This window comes from Micromys minutus, assembly GCF_963924665.1.
Source record: "Micromys minutus genome assembly, chromosome: 1".
Lineage (NCBI taxonomy): Eukaryota > Metazoa > Chordata > Mammalia > Rodentia > Muridae > Micromys > Micromys minutus.
This window is the reverse complement of record NC_137969.1, coordinates 25,854,736-25,875,104: the sequence shown is the minus strand read 5'-3', so window position 1 is coordinate 25,875,104 and position 20,369 is coordinate 25,854,736. Positions and strand designations below refer to the sequence as shown.

Here is a 20,369-nt window from a genome sequence, read left to right as displayed (position 1 = left end):
AGGGGACTTGGAGAAGCACTCTAGCAAACTGCACCCTTTACCTGTGGCTTAACAGTTCCCCTCTAGCCATCCCAGGACTACCCTGGCTATGTCCTGTGGCACTTCCCTCAAGGTAACAACTATCCTCACAGTGGCCTCATGCCTGTTTCTTGTGCTCCGAGCACTGAGCACTCCTGCCCTCTCCAATGGTGCACACTTTGCTGGCAGATCCTACTCTGAGGCCTCTCCCAGGTAGCACCTCTCAGTTTCTGAGGCCCTTAAAAAGCAGCCATTTAGAAATTTGCAGAGGAGCTGATTTAAGAGTGTCTTCCTAGCTCGTTCTTTTACATTTTACCTTCATAGGCCAGAATATAGACGGGGCCCATGACGGTCTCCAGCCCCGAAGCATCAGCCTTAGGAATGCTGCAGCAACACAGGTGGGAAACGTATGTCCACAGATCTGCTCAGACCTTTCTACCTGTTAGCTCTCTTACAGGGCCCGGGAGATTTTCAGTAAATTCCTGTGCAGCAAAGCCACCACTCCTGTCAACATTGACAGCCAGGCCCAGCTGGCAGATGATATTCTCAATGCACCCCACCCTGACATGTTCAAGGAGCAACAGCTCCAGGTGACTCTTTAGACAATCTTCCTTGGGGCTTCCAGCGAGGGCTTGGGGTGCAGACTCACTCAGAGCAGCGCATGCTCTTTTTGGGAGGGGGCTACTGGTAATATGGGCATGGTGACCACTGGGCTCCAGTCTCAAAAGGATTCAGTAGAGCTGAGAACAAAAAGCCTGTGCCTCAGATAACCCCATGTACCCCACTGTCAACCAAAGTAAGGGACAATATTACTTTTCAAAAGTCACTGGGGCTGGTGAGATAAAGGTTCTTGCCACCAAACCTGACAATCTGAGTTTGATCATTGGGACCCACATAGTGGAAGGAGAGAATCAACTTCTATAAGTTGTACTCTGACCTCTCTATACATGGACCATGGCAGGTATGCCCTTCCCTGTCCATACACATTCTCACTAAATAAATAAGTAAATTAATGAATAAATAAGTATAAACATGAAAAAGGTTTTTTAAATGCATTGGACACACTTGACCTACAGAACATGAAAGCCACAGCTTGGCCACACAGCACATAATGGAAGGTCAATGGTCTTTCATGATTGTAGGGCTGACCCTGAGCAAGTTCAGTGTCACTTCCAGCATCCCAGAGCGTATCCCAGATACTGCATTGTCCCAGCCCAGAGAAAGCTTTCTGTGAGCACACATCACTGCCACACTAGTGTATATCCAGGACGCTGTGGGTCTATCTATGTACTTTGATGCTTAGATGCTTAGTAGTAGTAGTGATTGTTGTTTAATTCAGGTCTCACTGTGTTGCTTCACTACCACTAATGTGAAGCTCACATACTCCTGAGTGCCGGATCACAGGATGCACAGGAACCTGTCCTCATGTTTGTGAGTTAGTTCCGGAAGAGCACGTGATCTGACCCATCCAGAACACATTCCCCAGCCCTGCCAGCTGCAGAGCCACACTAGGTTGTAGGAATTAGCTTAAAACTACACTGATCCTCCCCAGGCCTTGAGACAGGAAATGAAGACCTGCTAAGGGTTCAGCTACAGTCTGAGTCAGCCTGCCCTTCTGGCTGTGCATAACCCCTATGAGTATGCACATCAAGAGTAGCAAAGGAGAGGCTGTTGAGAGTGATCAGAAGGATTCCTAGAAAGTTGATTAACATCAGAATGCCCTGGGGCCTGAGGGAGGGTTGGCAGGAATGACACCCTTCCAAAATGGCACTCGTTCACAGATACAGATCTGCTGTACCTCCTAGGGTCTAAGGTGTTACCATTCCTTCTGTAACTATACTGCATGGCATCTGCTCCACAGATTTTCAACCTCATGAAGTTCGATAGCTATACTCGCTTTCTGAAATCCCAGCTGTACCAAGAGTGCGTCCTGGCAGAGGTGGAGGGACGTACCCTCCCGGACTCCCAGCAGGTTCCCAGCAGCCCAGCTTCCAAGCACAGCATCAGCTCTGACCACTCCAATGTGTCCACACCAAAAAAGGTGCTGGGCTAGCCCTTGTGGGGGTGAGAGTAAGGCTGCTGCCCATCCCTTCACCAGCTGAGGGTGGGGCATGTAGGACAGATATTCCTGATCCCTTTCCTGGCCCCCTAACCCCTGGCTACCTCAGTGGTGAAAGAGGGGACTATGCCCTTGACCCACTGAAGGATCTACATTATTCCTCAGAATCCTTACTCATAGAACTCTGTGTCGGGCCCTTTTAGTGTCTTAATTGATGTTTCTATCTGGTGACAGTTAAGTGGAAAATCAAAATCAGGACGATCCCTGAATGAAGATGTTGGGGACGAGGATAGTGAGAAAAAACGCAAAGGGGCCTTTTTCTCTTGGTCAAGGAGCAGGAGCACGGGGCGGTCCCAGAAGAAGAAGGACCATGGTGACCATGCCCATGGTATGTGGATGCAGACCATGCTGTTGTGGGCGGGAGCTGGACTGCCGTGGTGATGTGAGAGGCCATGGTGGGCAGGCAGAGATACAGCACAGTTATCTGGAGGGATGAGAAAATGTCACAGATCCTGGGAAGGCAGCAGAGTTGGGGATGGGCCAGCCTATGAAGTAGGTCTGCTCCAAACCTTCTGGAAACTCCTTGATGCAGAGTGTCTGGCCGTCTGGACTCCTTTCTTCCTGTTAGGAAAGTAACAGGTGCTTCAGTAGAAAACTTGGAAAACAGACTCAAGCAAAGAGAAACAAACACAAGTGTGCTTTCCCTGTGGCCAGGCACAGCTTGTTACCTGCGCCAGTGCATGTACATCAGCCATTGGTTGGTGGGTGGGTACTGGGCAATGGGGAGTGTGTCCTCTCATACCTGGAATGCTGTAGAGTCATCTGTAGAGGGCTTCAGTAGAGCTCAGGCACTGTCTGCCGGTACAGGGTCTATAGAAGCTACTTGTTCGGAGTAGGCCACTGGATCCAGGAGTCTGAGTGTCAGTCTGACTTAGGATAAAACAGTGCTTAGGCCCTTACATGGTCTGTAGGCCTGCCTAGGTCATGGTAGAACAAGTTAGTGAGATGGACTTTTTGGCTCTACTGGGATTGTGAGAAAGAAGATGGGCAACAGATCACAAGTAAAATGAGCAGCCAGCTGGTCATAAGAGCAGTCTTCTTCAGACCCAAAACAGCACTTTGAGATAGAAAGCATGGCTCAAATGAAGACAAGTCCACCCAGGAACATGAACCTGGGCTGCACAGCACTGCCCCCTGCTCTCTAGTGCCTGGCAATGCCTCAAGTCCTACAAGGGTCCCCACAGTGACCTCTGCTGTGAGGGAGCTGTTTGACTAAACCCCAGTGGAGCAGGTGGTGCCTGGAAGGACCTCTCTTGTTTTGCTGTCTCTCTGTCCTTACTGCATTGTGTCTTTCCATCTGAGGGGTGAGATAGGGGTTCTGTGAGTGAAGACGTGAAGCTGTGGCTTCTAATTCACCTCAGTCACTCTCTTCTCTCAAGATGCCCTTCATGCCAATGGAGGTCTCTGCCGTCGGGAGTCCCAAGGCTCTGTCTCTTCTGCGGGGAGCCTAGACCTGGTGAGTGGCCACCTCCCCTCATCCCAGGAGTCACAGATAAAGCCTGGCTCATTAAAAACCCAGCATTTGTTTCATAAACAGGATGCCAGGATTGAACACCATCCCTAGGTTCCCAGTCCAGGATCCAAGGGCAGTGAGAGAAACTGTTTAATAAATGGGGAGGGGTACTGCATGTGTAAGGCCTAAAATTAGCTTGGAGATTATTTCTTAAATTCCTTTGTTCTGATTTAGTTCATAGTTTTGAACTCCCACTAAGAGTGCACAGTATGCTTTGAAGTGGGGCTTTGTCCTCAGCTTGATGCTCAGACCTCCTGTTGACTCTAACATTCCATTGTTTGTGTCTGCCCGGGGCTCCTAGGAGCTGGCCTCCTACTACTTCAGGCACAGTCCTGCAGCTCTCTTCAGGGCACTCAGCTTGCCTTGCTCTTTGCTGAGAGGGGAACTGGGTAGAACTCAAGACTTGCTACTCTGTCAACCATGGCCTAATGAGAATTGTAGGCGATGTTGTTGGTTGTCAGCACATCTGAAACTATCCATCAACAATTAACATTAGCACGGTGGTTATTTCTTTTTTCATTACCCCAGATATACTGTCAAGGCCACCATGGGTCAGTTACTTATAGCTGCCCAGTACCCCAGCTTAGTGTTGGAAAACATGAAGTGCCTGTGCTGTGTGTGTCAGCAGGGGTGGTCCTGTGCCTGGGCGGGTCTTACCTGGGCCTCCACAGCTGGCTTCACAGCTCACAGAGAACTATGGGTATGTGGCACTGGGGCCAGCAGGACCATGTTTTTGTCGCCATCCAGTGGCCAGCCCAGGTTCCTCCCTATGATGACCAGGAAGCTAGGGTGAGAACTGGCTCTACCATTACTACAGCCGCTTCATGGGAGTAGCCCCAGGAATTCAGGAGGAGTCCTTGGGACATTTTTGCATCTAGTCCCACCTCCCAGCCATGTTTCTGAAGTAACAAGCAAAAAGGCTTTTCAGACAACAGGGGAAGCAGTAGTGGTTCTGAGATGGTTGTAAAGGCAGGTCTCTCAGGCCTGTGCCCTCAGGACAAGCATCTACTGCTGTAATCAGAGGGTCCGGGTAGCCTGCAGGCCTACAGGCAGCTCATCATCACACCCTCAGGTTCCAGAGGTGAGGTGGGCCCCAGCACAATAGTATGCCAGGTGATCTCATCTGGCAGGCAGTACAGCAGCCGTGCTTCAATTGTTAGCATACTTGAGTTATATATAGTTAGCATACTTAAGAGAGACCATTACCCTTCCTTGCCTGGCCTCCTACCACACCATCAGCTCTGGGGTCAGGGGATGTCCCATAGTGGATTCTGAATTTCTGTGTGTGTGGAATTTCTGTGTGTGCATGGGAAGCAGGCAGATTGTTGGGCACATGAGACCAGGCTGTCTGAATCACCAACACTTGTCTCCCTATCCTATAGTCAGAGGCCTGTAGGACCTCAGCACTCGAGAGAGATAAGGCTGCGAAACATTGCTGTGTCCACCTCCCAGACGGAACATCCTGTGTGGTTGCTGTCAAGTCCGGGTTTTCCATCAAAGAGATCCTATCTGGATTGTGTGAACGGCATGGCATCAATGGAGCTGCTGTGGACCTCTTCCTGGTGGGCGGAGACAAGGTACTGTGCCAGGCAGGAGTGAGTGAGCCACCAGTGTCCTAACTCGGTTTGCTCCCTTCCCCCATCCTGGTTCCACTCCTGACACCACCACTACCACCTCCTGTCCCTGAAGCAGAGCAGCTGCAAGTGGAAGATCCCAGGGGGTCGGTGGGTGCATGGCAGCACACCCTGGTGTCTAGAGGGTGTCGGGCTAATTTTGAACTGCTCTTTTGTTCTTGCAGCTGTGTGCTGTTACATGTCAAGCCCACATGCTCCCACATTAACTCTGGTGTCTTTGTTCCTCAGCCTCTGGTGCTGCATCAGGACAGCAGCATCCTGGCCACCAGGGACCTACGCTTGGAAAAGCGTACTCTGTTTCGGTAAGAAAACAGCATATAGGTTTCTGGAGATTTCCAAAGCCGCCACAGTTTGAGCCTCAGGACTTCTATTCCCTGCTAATCTGCTTTTTACCCAATGAGCATGTACTTGTCCATGTCAGGCCATAAAAAAAAGTCAGTGCTCCACCAGACTCTTGGCAATGGGGCAGGCACCACATATGGGCTGTTAGCCCTAACATCACAGTGGGGAAAGAGGCAGGAGTCCCTTCACAGAGAATTCTAAGCAGAAGCCTGACTGCTCAGTCCTCCATCATGAAGGTTGAAGACCACAGGAAGCCCTTGACCCTGTTGTAAATCTCAGAAGGCTGTCATAGACTTCCTTCCACATGCAGGGGACTGCACCTTCCAAGGTGGAGCTGCATCTCTGGGGTCCCCAAGATGCTAAATCCTGTTCTGTTGAGGAGACTCTGGAGATGTGGTGAAGCCAGAACTGGCTCTGTTGTGAATGTTTCCCTGCCCTACCTCCAGGCTGGATCTCGTTCCAATTAACCGGTCAGTGGGACTCAAGGCCAAGCCCACCAAGCCAGTCACAGAAGTGTTGCGGCCTGTAGTGGCCAAGTATGGCCTGGACCTGGGTAACCTGCTGGTGAGGCTGGTGAGTGTCATTTGTCTGAGCACTATCACCAGGGTTGTACCCCACCTTGTCCTTTCATACCTCAGTACCATACCTCTACTGTCACTGTCCTCCCTAGGTTAGGGACAGCACCCACCTCTACCACCCGCTTTCTCTATCTCATTTATTTGCACATTATTCATTGTAGGAAAGGTTGACATTTGCTTCAGGTGAACCAAACTGAAGCATTAAACACCTGAAGCATCTCCATGATTTTCAGATGTTACTGGGAAACAGTACAGCCAGCACTTGGTGTGCAGTACACTGTCCCTGTGACCTACACTGACAGACCAACAGTTTCACGTGCACTTGCACACTGGACTTGGGGGTGAGGAGGGGAATAGGCTTTCCCTGTTCCTTTCCTGTCTCCATGAACCAATAGCTAGGATGGGGCTCTGGCTTTGAGGCAGTGTGACTCATAGTGACTCTGGGACAGCATCTCCCCAGGGCTTCCTCAGCAACTGTATCCAAGCTCTTTTGATATTTTGTTTGTTTGTTGAGACAAAGTTTCTCTGGGTAAAAACAGAAACTGTAGGCTGCCCTAGCACTTGCTCTGTAGATCAGGCTGGTCTTGAACTCAAGAGACTCGCCTACCTCTGCCTCCAGAGTACTGGAATTAAAGGTGTGTGCCACTAGCGCCTACCTTGCTTCAGTATTTTTGAGACAGGGTTTCATGTAGCCCAAGCTACCCTTGGATTGCAGGCATACATCACTATACTGGGCCATGATTTCTAGTATGCTTAAATTTTTAATTTTCCCTGAAATTGTCCTCAGAATTGTTTAAGGGCTTTGAAGTAAACAAGAGGAACCTACTTAATTATTCACAGGCTCTAGCTTCAGTGTAACTTGACACCACTTCCCCATTGTGGGCTCCAGTTTGGAGCTCAGAAATCTGCCTACAGAGACCAACCCAGCCTGGCCTCCAGGGTGTCTGTTCCCCTCTCCTTGAAACTGGGGTGGTCACACAGACAGGGTGAGGCTAGACTGCCTGAGAGGGAGGAGCGCCTGAGCACTCTAGAGCACCAGACCACTCACATCCTAGAGATAAGATTGCTTCCTACACTCCACCTTTAGGGTTCCCCTCAGAGCAACTTAGGGATCAACATGGAGGTTTTAGGTTGGCCATCATGGAGACTGTGATCAGTGTTCAAGCAGAAGCCAGATGAAGAAGTTATTGAGTGTTGACACATGTGTACCGACCTTTCCTCTGGGGCTCAGGAGTTCCCAGTTTGCCCTTGGATGTTCTGCCTCCCCTTTGAGTGACCTTTGAAAGACCTGCTCCACCAGCTTCTAAAGGTTCCATATTCCCACAGGTCAGCCAGGCTGGGTGACCTGACCCCTGGGCCAGCTGGATTGAGTCTCCATTAAGCCTGGGTTAGTCTTACTGTCAGTGGCTGGATTAAAAACAACTATTCCAGAAAGTTCCAATCTGGGTAAATGATTGAGTGCATCATCTCTGCCTCTAGAGCGGGGAGAAGGAACCCCTGGACCTTGGTGCCCCTATATCAAGTCTGGATGGACAGCGGGTCATCCTAGAGGAGAGAGATCCTTCTAGAGGGAAAGGTAAGGTTGCAGCCCCCAGCTTCCAGCACCCCAGCCTGCCACTCAGTTGTCCAATAGTTGTCTTATAACCACTCCACGGACAGATGGAGCTGGCAGCTTTGTGGGGCCTGGTGACCCCTCACATGGCAGTTTACCCCTTATTTGCTCAGCCCAGCCTCCTGAAGAGGAGAGGGCAGCAGGGTTGGGCCAGGAGAAAGCCTGGCTCCTCTCAGCTGTAAGAAGAGTGGCAGTTCCTGACTGCCACTCCAGGATGTTTATGTCGTGGACAGTGCTAGAAAGTGCTAGAAGGTGCATTTTTTAGAGGCTTATGCTGATACAAAGCAGGGACCAACGGCCTGTTGTAGGTCTCCTGTCTTTAATCTAGTGCCCTATCTGAGATTTGTCTCTCCAGATGAAATAGGAAGTGAAGACAGTGGCTGGGCTCAGCATTGGGCTCCTCTGTTAGTCCTCATATGTGGGGCTGGGTGGACCACACAACTCTTTCCCACCCAGTACCTCAACAGCCACAGTCCTGAGCTGGGCCAGTCCTGGTAAAATCTTCACATACCTCCATATGGAGATCCCCATACCCCCTAAACCTGGGTGGCCCATATTATTCAGGGCACTAGCACAGCATTTCCATCTTATAGCCCATAGTACTTGACCAGTGGAGAGAGAACTTTCTAGAAGCTGCCCAGGAAGTGTGATCTGTGTGGAGGTTTTTTATATAAAGTTGCTCCAGGTAACTTTAGGTTTCCCCCAGGGTTTGTGCCCAAATGACTCCTGAGGGCTTTATATGAGTCGAACCCCCGTGGCCTAGGATGGAGCACACAGGTCTCCATCCTATTGTAACTTAGCAGATATGGGTCTGTGGCCTAGGCTACAGCTACTCGAGTCTTTACTTATTTTCACCTCCTTACAGGAAAGCCTTTCCCTTCCTTGGTCATCCTCCACTCTAGAAAATGCTGCATGTCGGCCCTGGTACCGGGCAGGCTGCATAGCTTCTACAGGGCAGGCACCCCGCTCTGCCCGTGGGTTCTCAGCAGGTTCCTCCAGGGCTTGCAAGTAGGATCTGTGAGGAAGTGAGCTCTCAGGGAAGCTGCAGTCTTACAAGGTGCTGTGGACTGGGATCCTAGTGAGCCAGACAGTGGTCTTCAGGCTCAGTGCCATAGGAGTCAGCTATACACTGACAGGGACAAAGGCAGGACTTAATGTCAGGTTCTAAAGGAATATGTGTAGCATATGGTAGATGGCATGAACTTTTCAATGTCACTTCCCAATGCCCCAGCTAACATATAGACCTCTCTCCATACCCCTGCTGCCCCTCTCCCAGCTGCACAGGTGGGCAGCGGGAAGCTTAGGCTCTGCCTGTGTGTGCATGTTAGATAAGGGATGAGGAGAGAGGGCCTTTGCTCTCACACAGAACACGCCAAATTGTGTTTATTGTTCAGAGGGCACTGTGAGCTTCTGGTCATAAGCTTGTCTCATGTGTTTAGTGTCCACAGACAAACAGAAAGGTGCTCCTGTCAAACAAAGCTCAGCTGTGACCTCCAGCCCCAGAAACCACTCGGCTATGGTAATTCCCTTTATGCCTGCCCCATGCCGTCACTGCCCCTTTCCCATGGTGTCCAGCTCTTGGGGATCCCTTGTGCCTGTTGTTGTCGTCACCCATTTGGCTGACTAAGGCTCTGCTCAGGGTCGTGCACCTCCCCCATGGGTATTTCTCCTGCTGTCCCTTTGGAGCTCGGTCTCCACCTTGCTATCAGCTGCCAGCCTTTGGCTTTCTTTTGTCCTGGGTGGGTGGGTGAGCCATAAATGTTGTTATGTTAATCCAGTATTGGGATTGATTTTTGAAGTGCGTTTAGACTCACTATTGCTGTCTGGGCCCCCAGGGCCTTCACTGTACTGATGAGTGAAATGTTTCCGTGTGCTGACATGCTCTAGAACTTGACTTTCCTTCTGATGCAGGGAGAGGAGAGAACACTAGGCAAGTCTAACTCTATTAAAATAAGAGGAGAAAATGGAAAAAGTGCTAGGGATCCCCGGCTTTCAAAGAGAGAAGAATCTATTGCAAAGATTGGGAAAAAAAAATATCAGAAAATTAATTTGGACGAAGCAGAGGGTATGTGTACTTTTTAAAACTTCCGTGTTTTCCAGCAAATGCACAGAACAGTCCCTAACCTGCTCTGCCCTGTCATAGCCTGGCCTTGATGCACCGATGCTGTCGGCATAACTTCACTAACCCCATTTTGAGCTGAAAGCCACAGGGCCCACCGGACACCAGCAGCCCCTGCTGTGCTTCCAGCTAGTTCCCTTCTCCTATCCCCAGACCCTGACATGAGCTGGGGCCCAGCTTGGGTTGGGGCAGGATCCAGGTGTGAGGGAGGCGGGCAAAGTCCTAGGCCTGAGAACGTTGTGGATTTGCTGACCTATGTTGACCATGGAGGCTAGAGGAAGGCCTGATCTGTCCTGACCCAGGATTTCTATAGGAAGTCCTTGGGACTTAGAGGCTGTAATGGGGGGGAATATTTCCCTTACTATGCAACCTTTTTGGAACAGAGTCATGTAAGGTCTCCCTTAAGCTTTCTGATCATGAAGCAGATGTAAACTGTAGATTATGTAAAGTGTGCATTTCTGAGAACCACTAATGTTGAAGATATTGGACTCCTTATGGATCACAGGCAACCATTAGGATAGCTGAGAAATTTCAGATCCCTGAAGTGTGAATGCTGAGCCCAAGTCACATTAAACAGAGCCTGGTGGCAAAAAAAAAGGCTCTGTAGCAGGCATGAGGAAGGTAGACAGGTACCAAGCCCACAGTGCCCATTCTGGCTCATGGGCTGGCGTGCTGAAGGTAGGTCAGGGAGGCACTTCATGTCTCCTTCCCCTTAGCCCCAAAGCACCACCTTCTGTGCAGAGGCAATGAACCTGGGAGCCATGTGGATCTCAGGTCCCCGTGTTCCACCCAGCTAAGACTTTGTCTCGGCCTTCCATAGCTAACCATTCATTGGAGGCTCTGCAGTGCAGCTGGGCCCTAGCTCTGTCATCCCTACCTCAACCATCACTTACACTTCAGATTCATCTGTGCTTAGGTACATAGAGCCCTGTGTATGAGCAATACACATGCCAGAGTTCTAGCAGCATCCTATTGAGTTCTAGTAAGTAGTTCTGTCACCTACTAAGTAGAGGGGTGCTGTCAGGCCCAGGCCTGACTGATTTTCAGGGGGACTGGCAGCCAGACATTGGCCTCAGCTCTGTGGGTAAAGTAGTGCAGATGACCTCATACCGGTGTTGGCTGCCAGTGGCAGCTCAAAGCAGCAGAAGACCCTAGTGAGAGCGAGTGGTCAGCAGAGACATGCATACATCTGTGAGTCTCTCAAACTTGGTCATTGTGGGTTTTCTTCCAATAGAGTTTTTTGAGCTCATTTCCAAAGCTCAGAGCAACAGAGCCGATGACCAGCGTGGGCTACTAAGGAAGGAAGACTTGGTGCTGCCTGAGTTTCTTCGCTTACCTTCTGGTTCCTCAGAACTTGCCTTGTCCAGCCCACCCCCCATCAAGGGCTTTAGCAAGAGAGCTGTTACAGGCCATGGCCAGGAGGGAGCAGCTCAGACTGAGGAGAGCTACAGTGACAGCTCAGCTACAAGCCCTGCCTCAGCCCAGAGTCCTTGCTCAGCCTACAGTCCAGGCTCCACCCACAGCCCCGGCTCTGCCCACAGCACCCCTGGGCCTCCTGGGACCACCCAACCTGGAGAGAAGCCTACAAAGCCCTCCTGCATCTCCACCGTGCAAGAGGGCACTACACAGGCCTGCAGGAGGCTATCACCAGAAATGGAGGCTGGGGGCATCCAGACTGTGGAGGATGAGCAGGTGGCCGACCTGACCCTGATGGGGGAGGGGGACATCAGCAGCCCCAACAGCACGCTGCTACCACCACCACCCCTACCCCAAGACACACCAGGACCTACAAGATCAGGTACCTCTAGGTTCTGACTCTACACCCTTGATCTGTCCTTACTGCCCACGGCCTGCTCCACTCCATGTTTATAAAGGGAACACTGAGGCAGGCGGCCGCTGCTTTACTTCTGTGTATTGAAATGCCCTGAGGGATGGCCTCCCTCTCTTGTAGTTATGGGGCCTCCTTTGCCTTTACTGAAAGGAAAGCAGGTGGCAGTCAAGTCTCAGTCTCCCAGGGAAGAGGGTCACTGGGGCTCAGACAGATAAACCACATTGAGCTGGTCCTGGGAAGGTGCCATGAGAATGGTGACCCACATCCAGTGATACCTTGTGAAGGCTCAAGTCTCTGGGTGTGGATCTTACCTTTAAAACCTGCTTGCTGCCACTTTAGTGTTTTAGCCTCAAGATGGAAAAAAATAAATAGTATTTGAGCAAATCTGCAAGGGTCCCATGTTGACAAGGATCAGGTTCTCAGTATCAGCCTCTCTATCCAGCCAGGACTTGCTGACTGCCCTCCACAGGCAAGCCTGTGTACTCGCACTCAGCAGTGTTCACTGGCTGGCCTCAAGTGTGTCCAGGCATTTCTCTAGTGAAAGCATGGAGTCCAGTGTGTGTGGATGGAAACAGTGTGACCAAATAGCAGGGATGCTACTCAAGCCCCACCCAAAACACTCCTGATCCCACACAGGTGACAGGACTCCTGCTGTGCTCAGTGTCCTCACGGTGACAGTGATGAGCCTTTCAGTGCATGTTGCCTATTGTTCCTGTCTATCGCCTTGACTGTGATCTGCAGCAGGCAATGTGGGTGCCCATCTGGGTTCTACTTCCTGGGCCTGGTCTTCTCAGGCCTTATGCATGTTTCATGTACTCTGACACACCTAGGCACTTGGGAGGTCACACACCTTGGGCTGGACTTCACAGCCCCACTCAGTGGGGATACACTGAAAGGAAGAGCAAGGTGCCATGAAGTGGCTCTGCGTGCATGCTTGGGCACCTCTGTCAGACCACACCCTCCTTCCTGCTCCTCTGTAGCTGCCTGTTTACAGTTCTTCCTGTGTTCTGACTCTGTTCTTCCAAGAGAAATAAACTCTAGAGCTCATCACTGGACTGGCTGAAAACTTCTTTCTTCTTCATCTGAGGGTGGGTTTTTCTCTTTAGGATTAAAGTACAGATGTATTTCTTTCTTAACCATTTTAAAGAAACTAAGTAGATTTACCTTAAACAACCTTTTAAAAATGATTATTTGAACTTTGTGTATGTGTGTTTTGCCTACATATTTGTATGTGTTCTACATATGTGTCTGGTGCTCCCAGAGCCCAGAGGAGGGTGTCAGATCCCCTGGAACTGGAGTTAGACATGGCTAGGAGCTGCCATATGGGTGCTGGAACCAAACCCAAGTCCTCTGAAAGAGCAGCAACTTAACCACTGGGCCATCTCTCCAGCCCCAGATGTCCTGGATTTCAAGAAACCATTTATTTTACAAAGTCCTCACACATGCCTGCCACACACAGCTTTGTGACAAGAACACCAAAGGAGCAGGTTTTTAAGTGGGACTGGAATTGTCCCTGCCATCTGGCAGGATCTTCCTCACCTCAGGCCTGTGGTCTCCACAGCTGCCTCCTCCTACCCTTGCCTGGGCACTTCTGCCACGGAAGAGGTGAGTAAAACAGAGGTCCTGGGGTTGGTTCCTCCAGCCCTGTTTCCCTCTTGGAGGGCTGTGGAGCCTCTTCCTCTCACTGGCTGTCAGATCAGTTATTGGTGCCATATCTAGAGTGTTAGTCACTGCTGTGGAAACCCAGGCTATGTAGTTTCACCCACTGGGTACATGGACAGTGGTGCCCAGTATGGGGCCTGGCCATGTGGCCTTTGCTGGTATGTCCTGGATGTGTTAATGGAAGAGCAGGGGTGGTACTAGACTTCAAGAAAGGGAGTCTCTGGTGCTCAAGGAGGTAGGGATGTAGGGTCTGTGGGCTTTGTCCTAAAGAGATGACTGTAAGAAAGGGACTGGGCAAGGGGGCTAGGGGGTGGGGCTTGAGTGTAGCACATTGGTTGTGGTTCTCACTAGCCCATCCCTAGCCTCGTTAGAGGGCTATAGGTGCTAATAACGTTTCACGTTTTTCTAGAGGCAGTAGTTCCAACATGACTCCACTGTTCAGCTGGCTTTCCAAACACCCCAGTTTGTATCTCTGTACCAGCAGTCACGAAAGTTCTCTGTGTGGGAAAGTGCCTTGCTGAATAAGGCTGCCTATAGGAGCACCCTCATGTGCCCGTGTTAGGGTCCTTTCTGGCTCTCTAAGCAGGGGTGGGGCCAACTGACTCCCACTTGTAGCTGTCAGGGTTTGAAGGCCCCAGTTACTCCCACTAATTCTGTGAGAGAGGCTTTTAGGAATATGTTGGCCACCTCAGCCCCACAATTCAGTGGGAAAGGCACTGAAATATCATTACTAACATTCTGGACAGTGTGTGTGTGTGTGTGTGTGTGTGTGTGTGTGTGTGTGTGTGTGTGTGTGTGTGTGTTTGAAGTGCCTCTATGAAATTATCTCATGTATAGTTGTGTCTAGATAAAGGAAATTCCAAAATATCCAAGTTCCTTTATGATAGGGAAAAGCAGATAAGTGTCTCCAGCCTGGGAGAACTTCCTTCTCAGGCCTCTTGGCGGGATGCTCTTTTTTATTTTACAAAGACATTACAAGGGTACAGGGACCTGGAGGCCAAGCAGGAAGTTCCTGCAGACAAATTTGGAAATTGTCGCTCACAGTTTTGTGAGTTGTTTTTACACTCATTCCTGTCCATTGTTCTCGTATCGTCCATTTGCTGGCCTGTGACTTGCTGGGGGCTTGAAGAGGGCCCCTGGATGGAGTGGCAGTATGGACCAACAGCTTGGGTCCTGTACTGTTCATCTTGCCACATCCCAAGAAGGTGTGAACTTCTGCCCCGAAGACACTGTTTCAAGAAGGAAAGAAGCTTTGCAGAAGTGGGCTTGTGGTGATGGGCTATGAGGTGCAAACCACAGAGCAGTCTCCTGCTCTGACCATCACAGAGCCCCACTCCCAACTCAGCACTTTTGGAGTGCACATAGCCAGAGTAGTGTGGAACCGAGGTTCTCTCCAGGGACTGAGGTTGTCAACTGCCCTTGTCACCATGGATAGATTTGGTGCCACTGACCCACCTGCTCTCCTACGGTCCCTTCCTCTGCCTTGCCTCACCTTCACCCTCTGGCCTGTTGACAGCATAGACACTGGAAGCCGGGCTCAGGGTCTTGGCTAAGGACAGATCAGTAAACTGTTTCAGCCCTGGAAGGCCTGGTTCCTGAATGGGGCTCCCAAGAAATACCAACTTAAGGTATTTCAGGGCTACCAAAGGGCTGAGCCATGATCCCTTATGGAAGGGGCCTCCACACAGCCATCCAGGGTCTTGTTGCATCATAGTAGCTGTCTAGGGGCTGCCAGCTCAGTTCCCCCCTGCAGCTCTTCACCTTCCTGCCTACTCATCCAGAGGCGACTGAGACTTGGAACAGTCTTGTGACAGTTCATCACCCTGGAGGTAAAGCTATCGTGACTGCTGTCCTGTAGTCAGCCAGTCTGGGTCAGGCTTATCTGCCCACCCCAGCCTGGTGCTTGCTTCCCCAGCCCTGCATGGTGTCACACTTCCTGAGCTTGGAGTAAGGGTGCACAGCCTTTTCAGACTCAAGTTCTATCGAGACTGTTGGTAGGAGGCATTTTTTCCTTAGCAAGTTCCATCCAATTCCATTTCCAAGCTCCCCAGAGCACCTCTCATGTCCACAAGGAACTTGTACCTTGGAAGCCCAGCCCTCATGAGGCATAGGCACAGCCCAGAACACATCATCCTGGGGCCTGACACTCTCAAGTTTGCTAAGTTACCAAGGAAGCCATCTGCCAGAGTCCATTCCATAGCACATCTGGACCTGGCCCTGTTCAATAATTAGCATCAAGTGGATCTCAGGTTCTTGTTGCTGCCTCCAAGATTCTATACCTGCTGTACAACTCCAGACCCCAGGCCTGAGATACAGTGGCCTCACCTTCCATCTGTGCTTACTTCTCCCTCCTTATCCTGATCTGCCCCACGCCCATCCCATCCAGCACAAGCCTTCCCTAGCCTTGCTGACTTCTTGGGTGTCGCTACCCCAGTATGTCAGCCTTGCTAGGTGCCATCCCCTGGATTTCCCCACTTCCTGTCCTCTACTTTGTACCAGTGCCACCCCCATCCACAGGCGAGCATGAGCCCAGGAATTAATTTGTAGAGAAAGGCACTGTAATCTAGCCCAGCTAGACCATGAGCTGGGGTCTTTGTAAAGGCATGTGATAACCAGAGGTCATGAGCCAAAAGCAAGGCTAAGTAATTCTCCCTCACAAGGAGCCAGGGATTGACAGGCCCCCGTGGAAAGGAACCTGTGGAACAGGATGGGGCCCTGGCCCCTGGTCCTCTTTGCTATCTCCTTCCAGGTTTTCCTGTGTTCATGGTTCATCTGTGACTGAGTCTTGTGTCTTCTCCTTTCTAAGAGCATCTGGGGACCTTGGCAGGAGGTATTAGGACCAGATGGTACACACAGTCCTGAGAATATAGGGACATAGCTAAGGGCAGTATCCTTGCCCTGTGGAGATAGAAAGGGAAGAGGGACAGGTGACTAGGGCTGGACCCCAAGAGTGGGCTTACTTTAGGTGCTAAGCCCTCAACCTTACTAAGCTGTATGCCATAGACTCTTAAGGATGGGCTTGGAGGTAGGTATGTTCAGAGCAGGCAGCAGCAGCTAGGGCAGAGAATGTCCACAAGTAAATGAAGAGGCTTGGGAATGACAAATGCCACCAATGCTGACTGGAAAGTTTCAGGCCCCCAGAGAGGAGCCTAGGTAGTTTCCAGTATCTGGAGCTCTGACAAAGACCCTGTCATGGAGACTGAGTGGCCCAGTAGAACCTGTTAGCCAAGGACAAGTGTGAAGAAGTGGCCCAGAGGGCAGGAAATGAGATGCTGGCATGGCCTTGCCTGGGTACTTGAAAATAATCAAAGCCTGAGGGAACTGGTGCCCAGAGGTGTGGTGTGGGCTTTGCTGACCCAGACTGGCTCTGCCCAATGGCTCTGTAAACTAGTGGGGTCATGCATTGCTCCCAGCCTAGGAGCCTTGGAGGGTAGGCTGGTCCTGAATGGTTGCTGTCTGAGTCACTGGCTGGGACTTGCCACATTCTCAGAACAAGTCTAGGCTGGGCAGGCAGGAAGTATAAGAGTGCCCCTCCTTGTGAGGTGCATTTCTTTGATCCCCAGAAAATCTTTTCTGTTCCCTTCTGGGCATACAGGGTTGCTAGAGGTTAGAGTCTCTTCCTGAGTGTGCATCCAGGGCTGGAGGGGACTGTAGGTCTCTTGTACCTATGTAACTTACTGGTTCTTTGAGGACCTGATGGCATTCTATATAAATGCCCCAATCAGTGTTAACACATGACACTTAACACATAACCATCTTGCTGACATTGCATTTGGAGCCATGGCGGTCTGATGACAATCAGGATAGGTCATGGTGAAGACTGAGTCCCAGCAGGCCCTAGCTGAATGTTTGTTGCTTGACCATAGAGCAGACTGGGAGAGCATTCCAGTCTTAACAACACTGGGTGCCCTGTTACTGATAGCAGCTGAGGTGGGTGAGCCTTTTCATGTGCCCCAGGATTTGTCAAATGATGAGCTGGGAACATTCAGCAGAGACATTGTACTCTTGTGTTCAAGCCTGAACTTATTACATGAGGTCTCGTGGAAGCCACTTCTGGAAGCTTGGGCCAAGGGTAAGGTGAGTTATAAAGAGTAAGGGGGTCTTAGGGTGCACAGAGAAGCTCAGCTATCACAGACCCCTAATCCTTGCATCTGTTAGAGGATTTGGTACTGCAGAGGGAGCAAAATCTTCACCTTTAGTGGCAAGCCCTCTCTGTTATGGTTGGAAAACAGAGTCCAGGGATAGTTGGTAGAATATACCCCATGTTCTGGGTTTTTGAAATAGAATGTTGGAATGAGACTGTCACTCTAGTCTGTGCACTGTGGGCTTTGACAGGAAAGGCCCCACTTTGCCTGTATCCCCAGAAGTGGAATGAGGTGGGCATTCATCTCTGCAGAACATGTATCTCATTCTCCTGATCTCAGTCGTAGAAGTAAAGTGTGTTGTTAAAAGTCACGGGGCACCAATGTTGTTAAAAGATGACGTTCTAGGTTTCGGCACCAATGTTAGGAAAAGGATGAAGAGAGTGGGGGGCATATGGCCCATGGAGGTGTGTCGAGGCATGGAGGCAAGGGAGATGCCTCTGGGAGGCCCATGTTGGGAATCCCCTCCCCTTGAGGAACCAGCCACACGACAGTATAGTACAGAATAGAGTTTATTCAGGTCATGGGAGAGTTAAGAAGGTAGTAGAGGCAGAGAGAGAGAAGAGAGGAATAGAGGAGTAGAGGCTGGCCATGAGCATATGGAGAGAGGGGGAAGGGAAGGGGAAGAGGAGGAGTAAGGGGGAGAGAGCAAGAGAGGCAGAAAGGCAAGAGAAAGAGGAGGGGCAAGCAGCCCCTTTTATAGTGTCAGGTCACTGGGGGCAGAACATACCTGGCTACTACCAGGTAACTGAGGGGTGGGGCATACCTGGCTGTTGCTAGGTAACTAAGGTTTACAGAATTCCAACAAAGTGAGGTACTCAAAGGGTCCCCCCAAGTCTTAACCCTAGTGACACTGCCCATGGCTAGGCACTCAGGATAGTGCCATGCAGGAAACTGAGGCCTATTGCAAATGGAGCCACTCACAGACTATTACTGGGCTATAGGGATACACACACACACACACACACACACCCAAAATGAGTGGATCAGTCTCTTGCAAGGCCAGTTTTGGGCATCTGAGGCAATGGAGATGGTCAGACCAGAGGGCACAGAAGGCGAGGAGAGCACACAAGGGCCTCCGTAGAGGAGAGACAATGATGGAGGAACATAACAGTGGCTATAGGTTTCGGTGACATGGAGTCAAGGGGCACACAGACCCAGAGGAGTTTGTGTGGCGGAAGACGACCCTAAACACGGGAAAGAAAGGAGAGGGGGTAGGGGAGGGCTGGGAGGCTTGTTATGGGGGGATCCAAGGCTTGAAGGGTGCAGACAGCACCCAGAAGAAACAGGGTGGATATTGCCTGGAGGTGAAGCGGATGGTCAGGACACGAGGAATGTAAGCAGCTGACCTGGCTCTTTGCTTTTGAGCTTCACTTGGAGCAAGGAAGAGCCAGTGAGGGGAATCTCAGTGGGGAGTTCTCAGACAGCTCCCTGTTCCCGCTCTCTGGGAGGCCTATTGTACCCTAGGGTGCTTCTACCCCTTTGGATTATCCTGAACTCTCCTGGCCACCCCAGCTCCACGCTGGATGAACCCATCCCTCCCTGCTTACAGCCCTAGCCTGGAGTCCAGTATCCTCATCGAAAGCCTGCCAGAGAGGAGTCTAGCTATCATCTAGGAAGATGAAGGCTAGCCACACAGGGAGGGGGAAGGATGCCTTACACAAAGGGAACAGCGTGGATTAGTAGTGTCCATGTGGTAGGTGGGCAGAGGAGGCCGCCAGGCCCATCGTCTGGTGAGAAGCCCCATATTGGGTGAGACCCCTGAGCAGTCTGACAGATGAAGCTAGGGTACACGTGTGCAGGTGCAGTGGTCAGTCCTGCCGCTCCTACAGCATCTGAAAGATGCCCAGGACTCTCCAATCCTGAGTCCCAGGTCCCTTATTTATCATCATGTCACGAAGGTCTGAGCTTCATGAGTCTCAAGGCTGAGACTGTGGCACTGCCTGCTATCAGGGCCACTCACCATGAGGTGGCAAGTTAGGGGAATTGTCTGTGGAGGCCCCAGCTAGGCATGGCGACTGGCCTGAAGGGTTGATGGTCGAATGCCTCTGACCTTCCCAGCCCTCCTACCCACCTCCATAGCCTATGGCTGGAGATCACCTTGTCTGGAGTGGATTTGGTGTCTGTGCAGGGATGGTGGGGTGGGTTTCGGAAACCCAGGGCTGAGCCAAGCAGGTGACAGCTTCTCTTCTCCCCATGACAGGGGGCAGGGCCCGAGGCAGCAGAGGCCTCCCAGTCAACAGGATCATCGACGTGGACCTCGTTGCGGGTGTGTCTCCTGGGTCGGGAGGCAGCATTCTGGGGGTGCAGCTGGGTCCCAGGAGGGTGAAAGCCAATGGACCTTTTTTACCAAATGGTCCTGGCCTGAGCACCACCCCAGGTGAGCTCTCTAAGCCCAAGGCCAGCACACACCATGCCACCTTTGTTTGATGCTATCCTGATCCTGCAATTGCTACTGCACCATGTACTGTCTTCCGTGTTCATATGGATGTTTGAGGCACTCATGACGCTGAGACAGCAGGGGCCTGTTTTTCAGCAATGAGTCCTCAAGAGCCTGGGAAGAGCCAAGAGCCACCTCAGCCACAATACCCTCAGGAGCCAAACTAGGAATGGAAGAGACAAACTCATCCCAGGGGCTGCATCACAGACACCTCCACAGCAGCCCACCTTGGTATTCAGACTTTGCCCAATAAAATGCTCCTGAAGACCTGCCATGTATTGCATTGTGCTGTGTGCCGGTGTCACATGCTCCCCCCTTGGAGCCTCACCCCTGGAGAAGGCCCTGGGAAGAAAGAGTTC

At 51.1% G+C, this 20,369-nt stretch overlaps 1 protein-coding gene across 3 annotated transcripts in view; it reads left to right on the top strand.

The window, feature by feature from the left end:
- RGS12 (regulator of G protein signaling 12) overlaps positions 1-20,114 on the top strand; it is a 93,120-nt gene extending 73,006 nt beyond the window's left edge. For 2 of the 3 annotated variants that reach the window (XM_080927392.1, XM_080927393.1), the window contains 10 exons: positions 465-608; positions 1,880-2,059; positions 2,312-2,465; positions 3,517-3,593; positions 5,033-5,227; positions 5,513-5,586; positions 6,073-6,199; positions 7,684-7,780; positions 9,256-9,335; positions 11,170-11,342. In XM_080927392.1, the coding sequence (XP_080783518.1) occupies positions 465-608; positions 1,880-2,059; positions 2,312-2,465; positions 3,517-3,593; positions 5,033-5,227; positions 5,513-5,586; positions 6,073-6,199; positions 7,684-7,780; positions 9,256-9,335; positions 11,170-11,232 (1,191 nt within the window). In that variant the 3' untranslated portion in view covers positions 11,233-11,342. Of the gene's footprint in view, positions 1-464; positions 609-1,879; positions 2,060-2,311; positions 2,466-3,516; positions 3,594-5,032; positions 5,228-5,512; positions 5,587-6,072; positions 6,200-7,683; positions 7,781-9,255; positions 9,336-9,727; positions 9,882-11,169; positions 11,734-19,773 lie in introns of those variants that run through there. The other variant, XM_080927391.1, reaches the window with a different exon arrangement.
- The last annotated feature ends 255 nt before the right edge of the window (positions 20,115-20,369 follow it).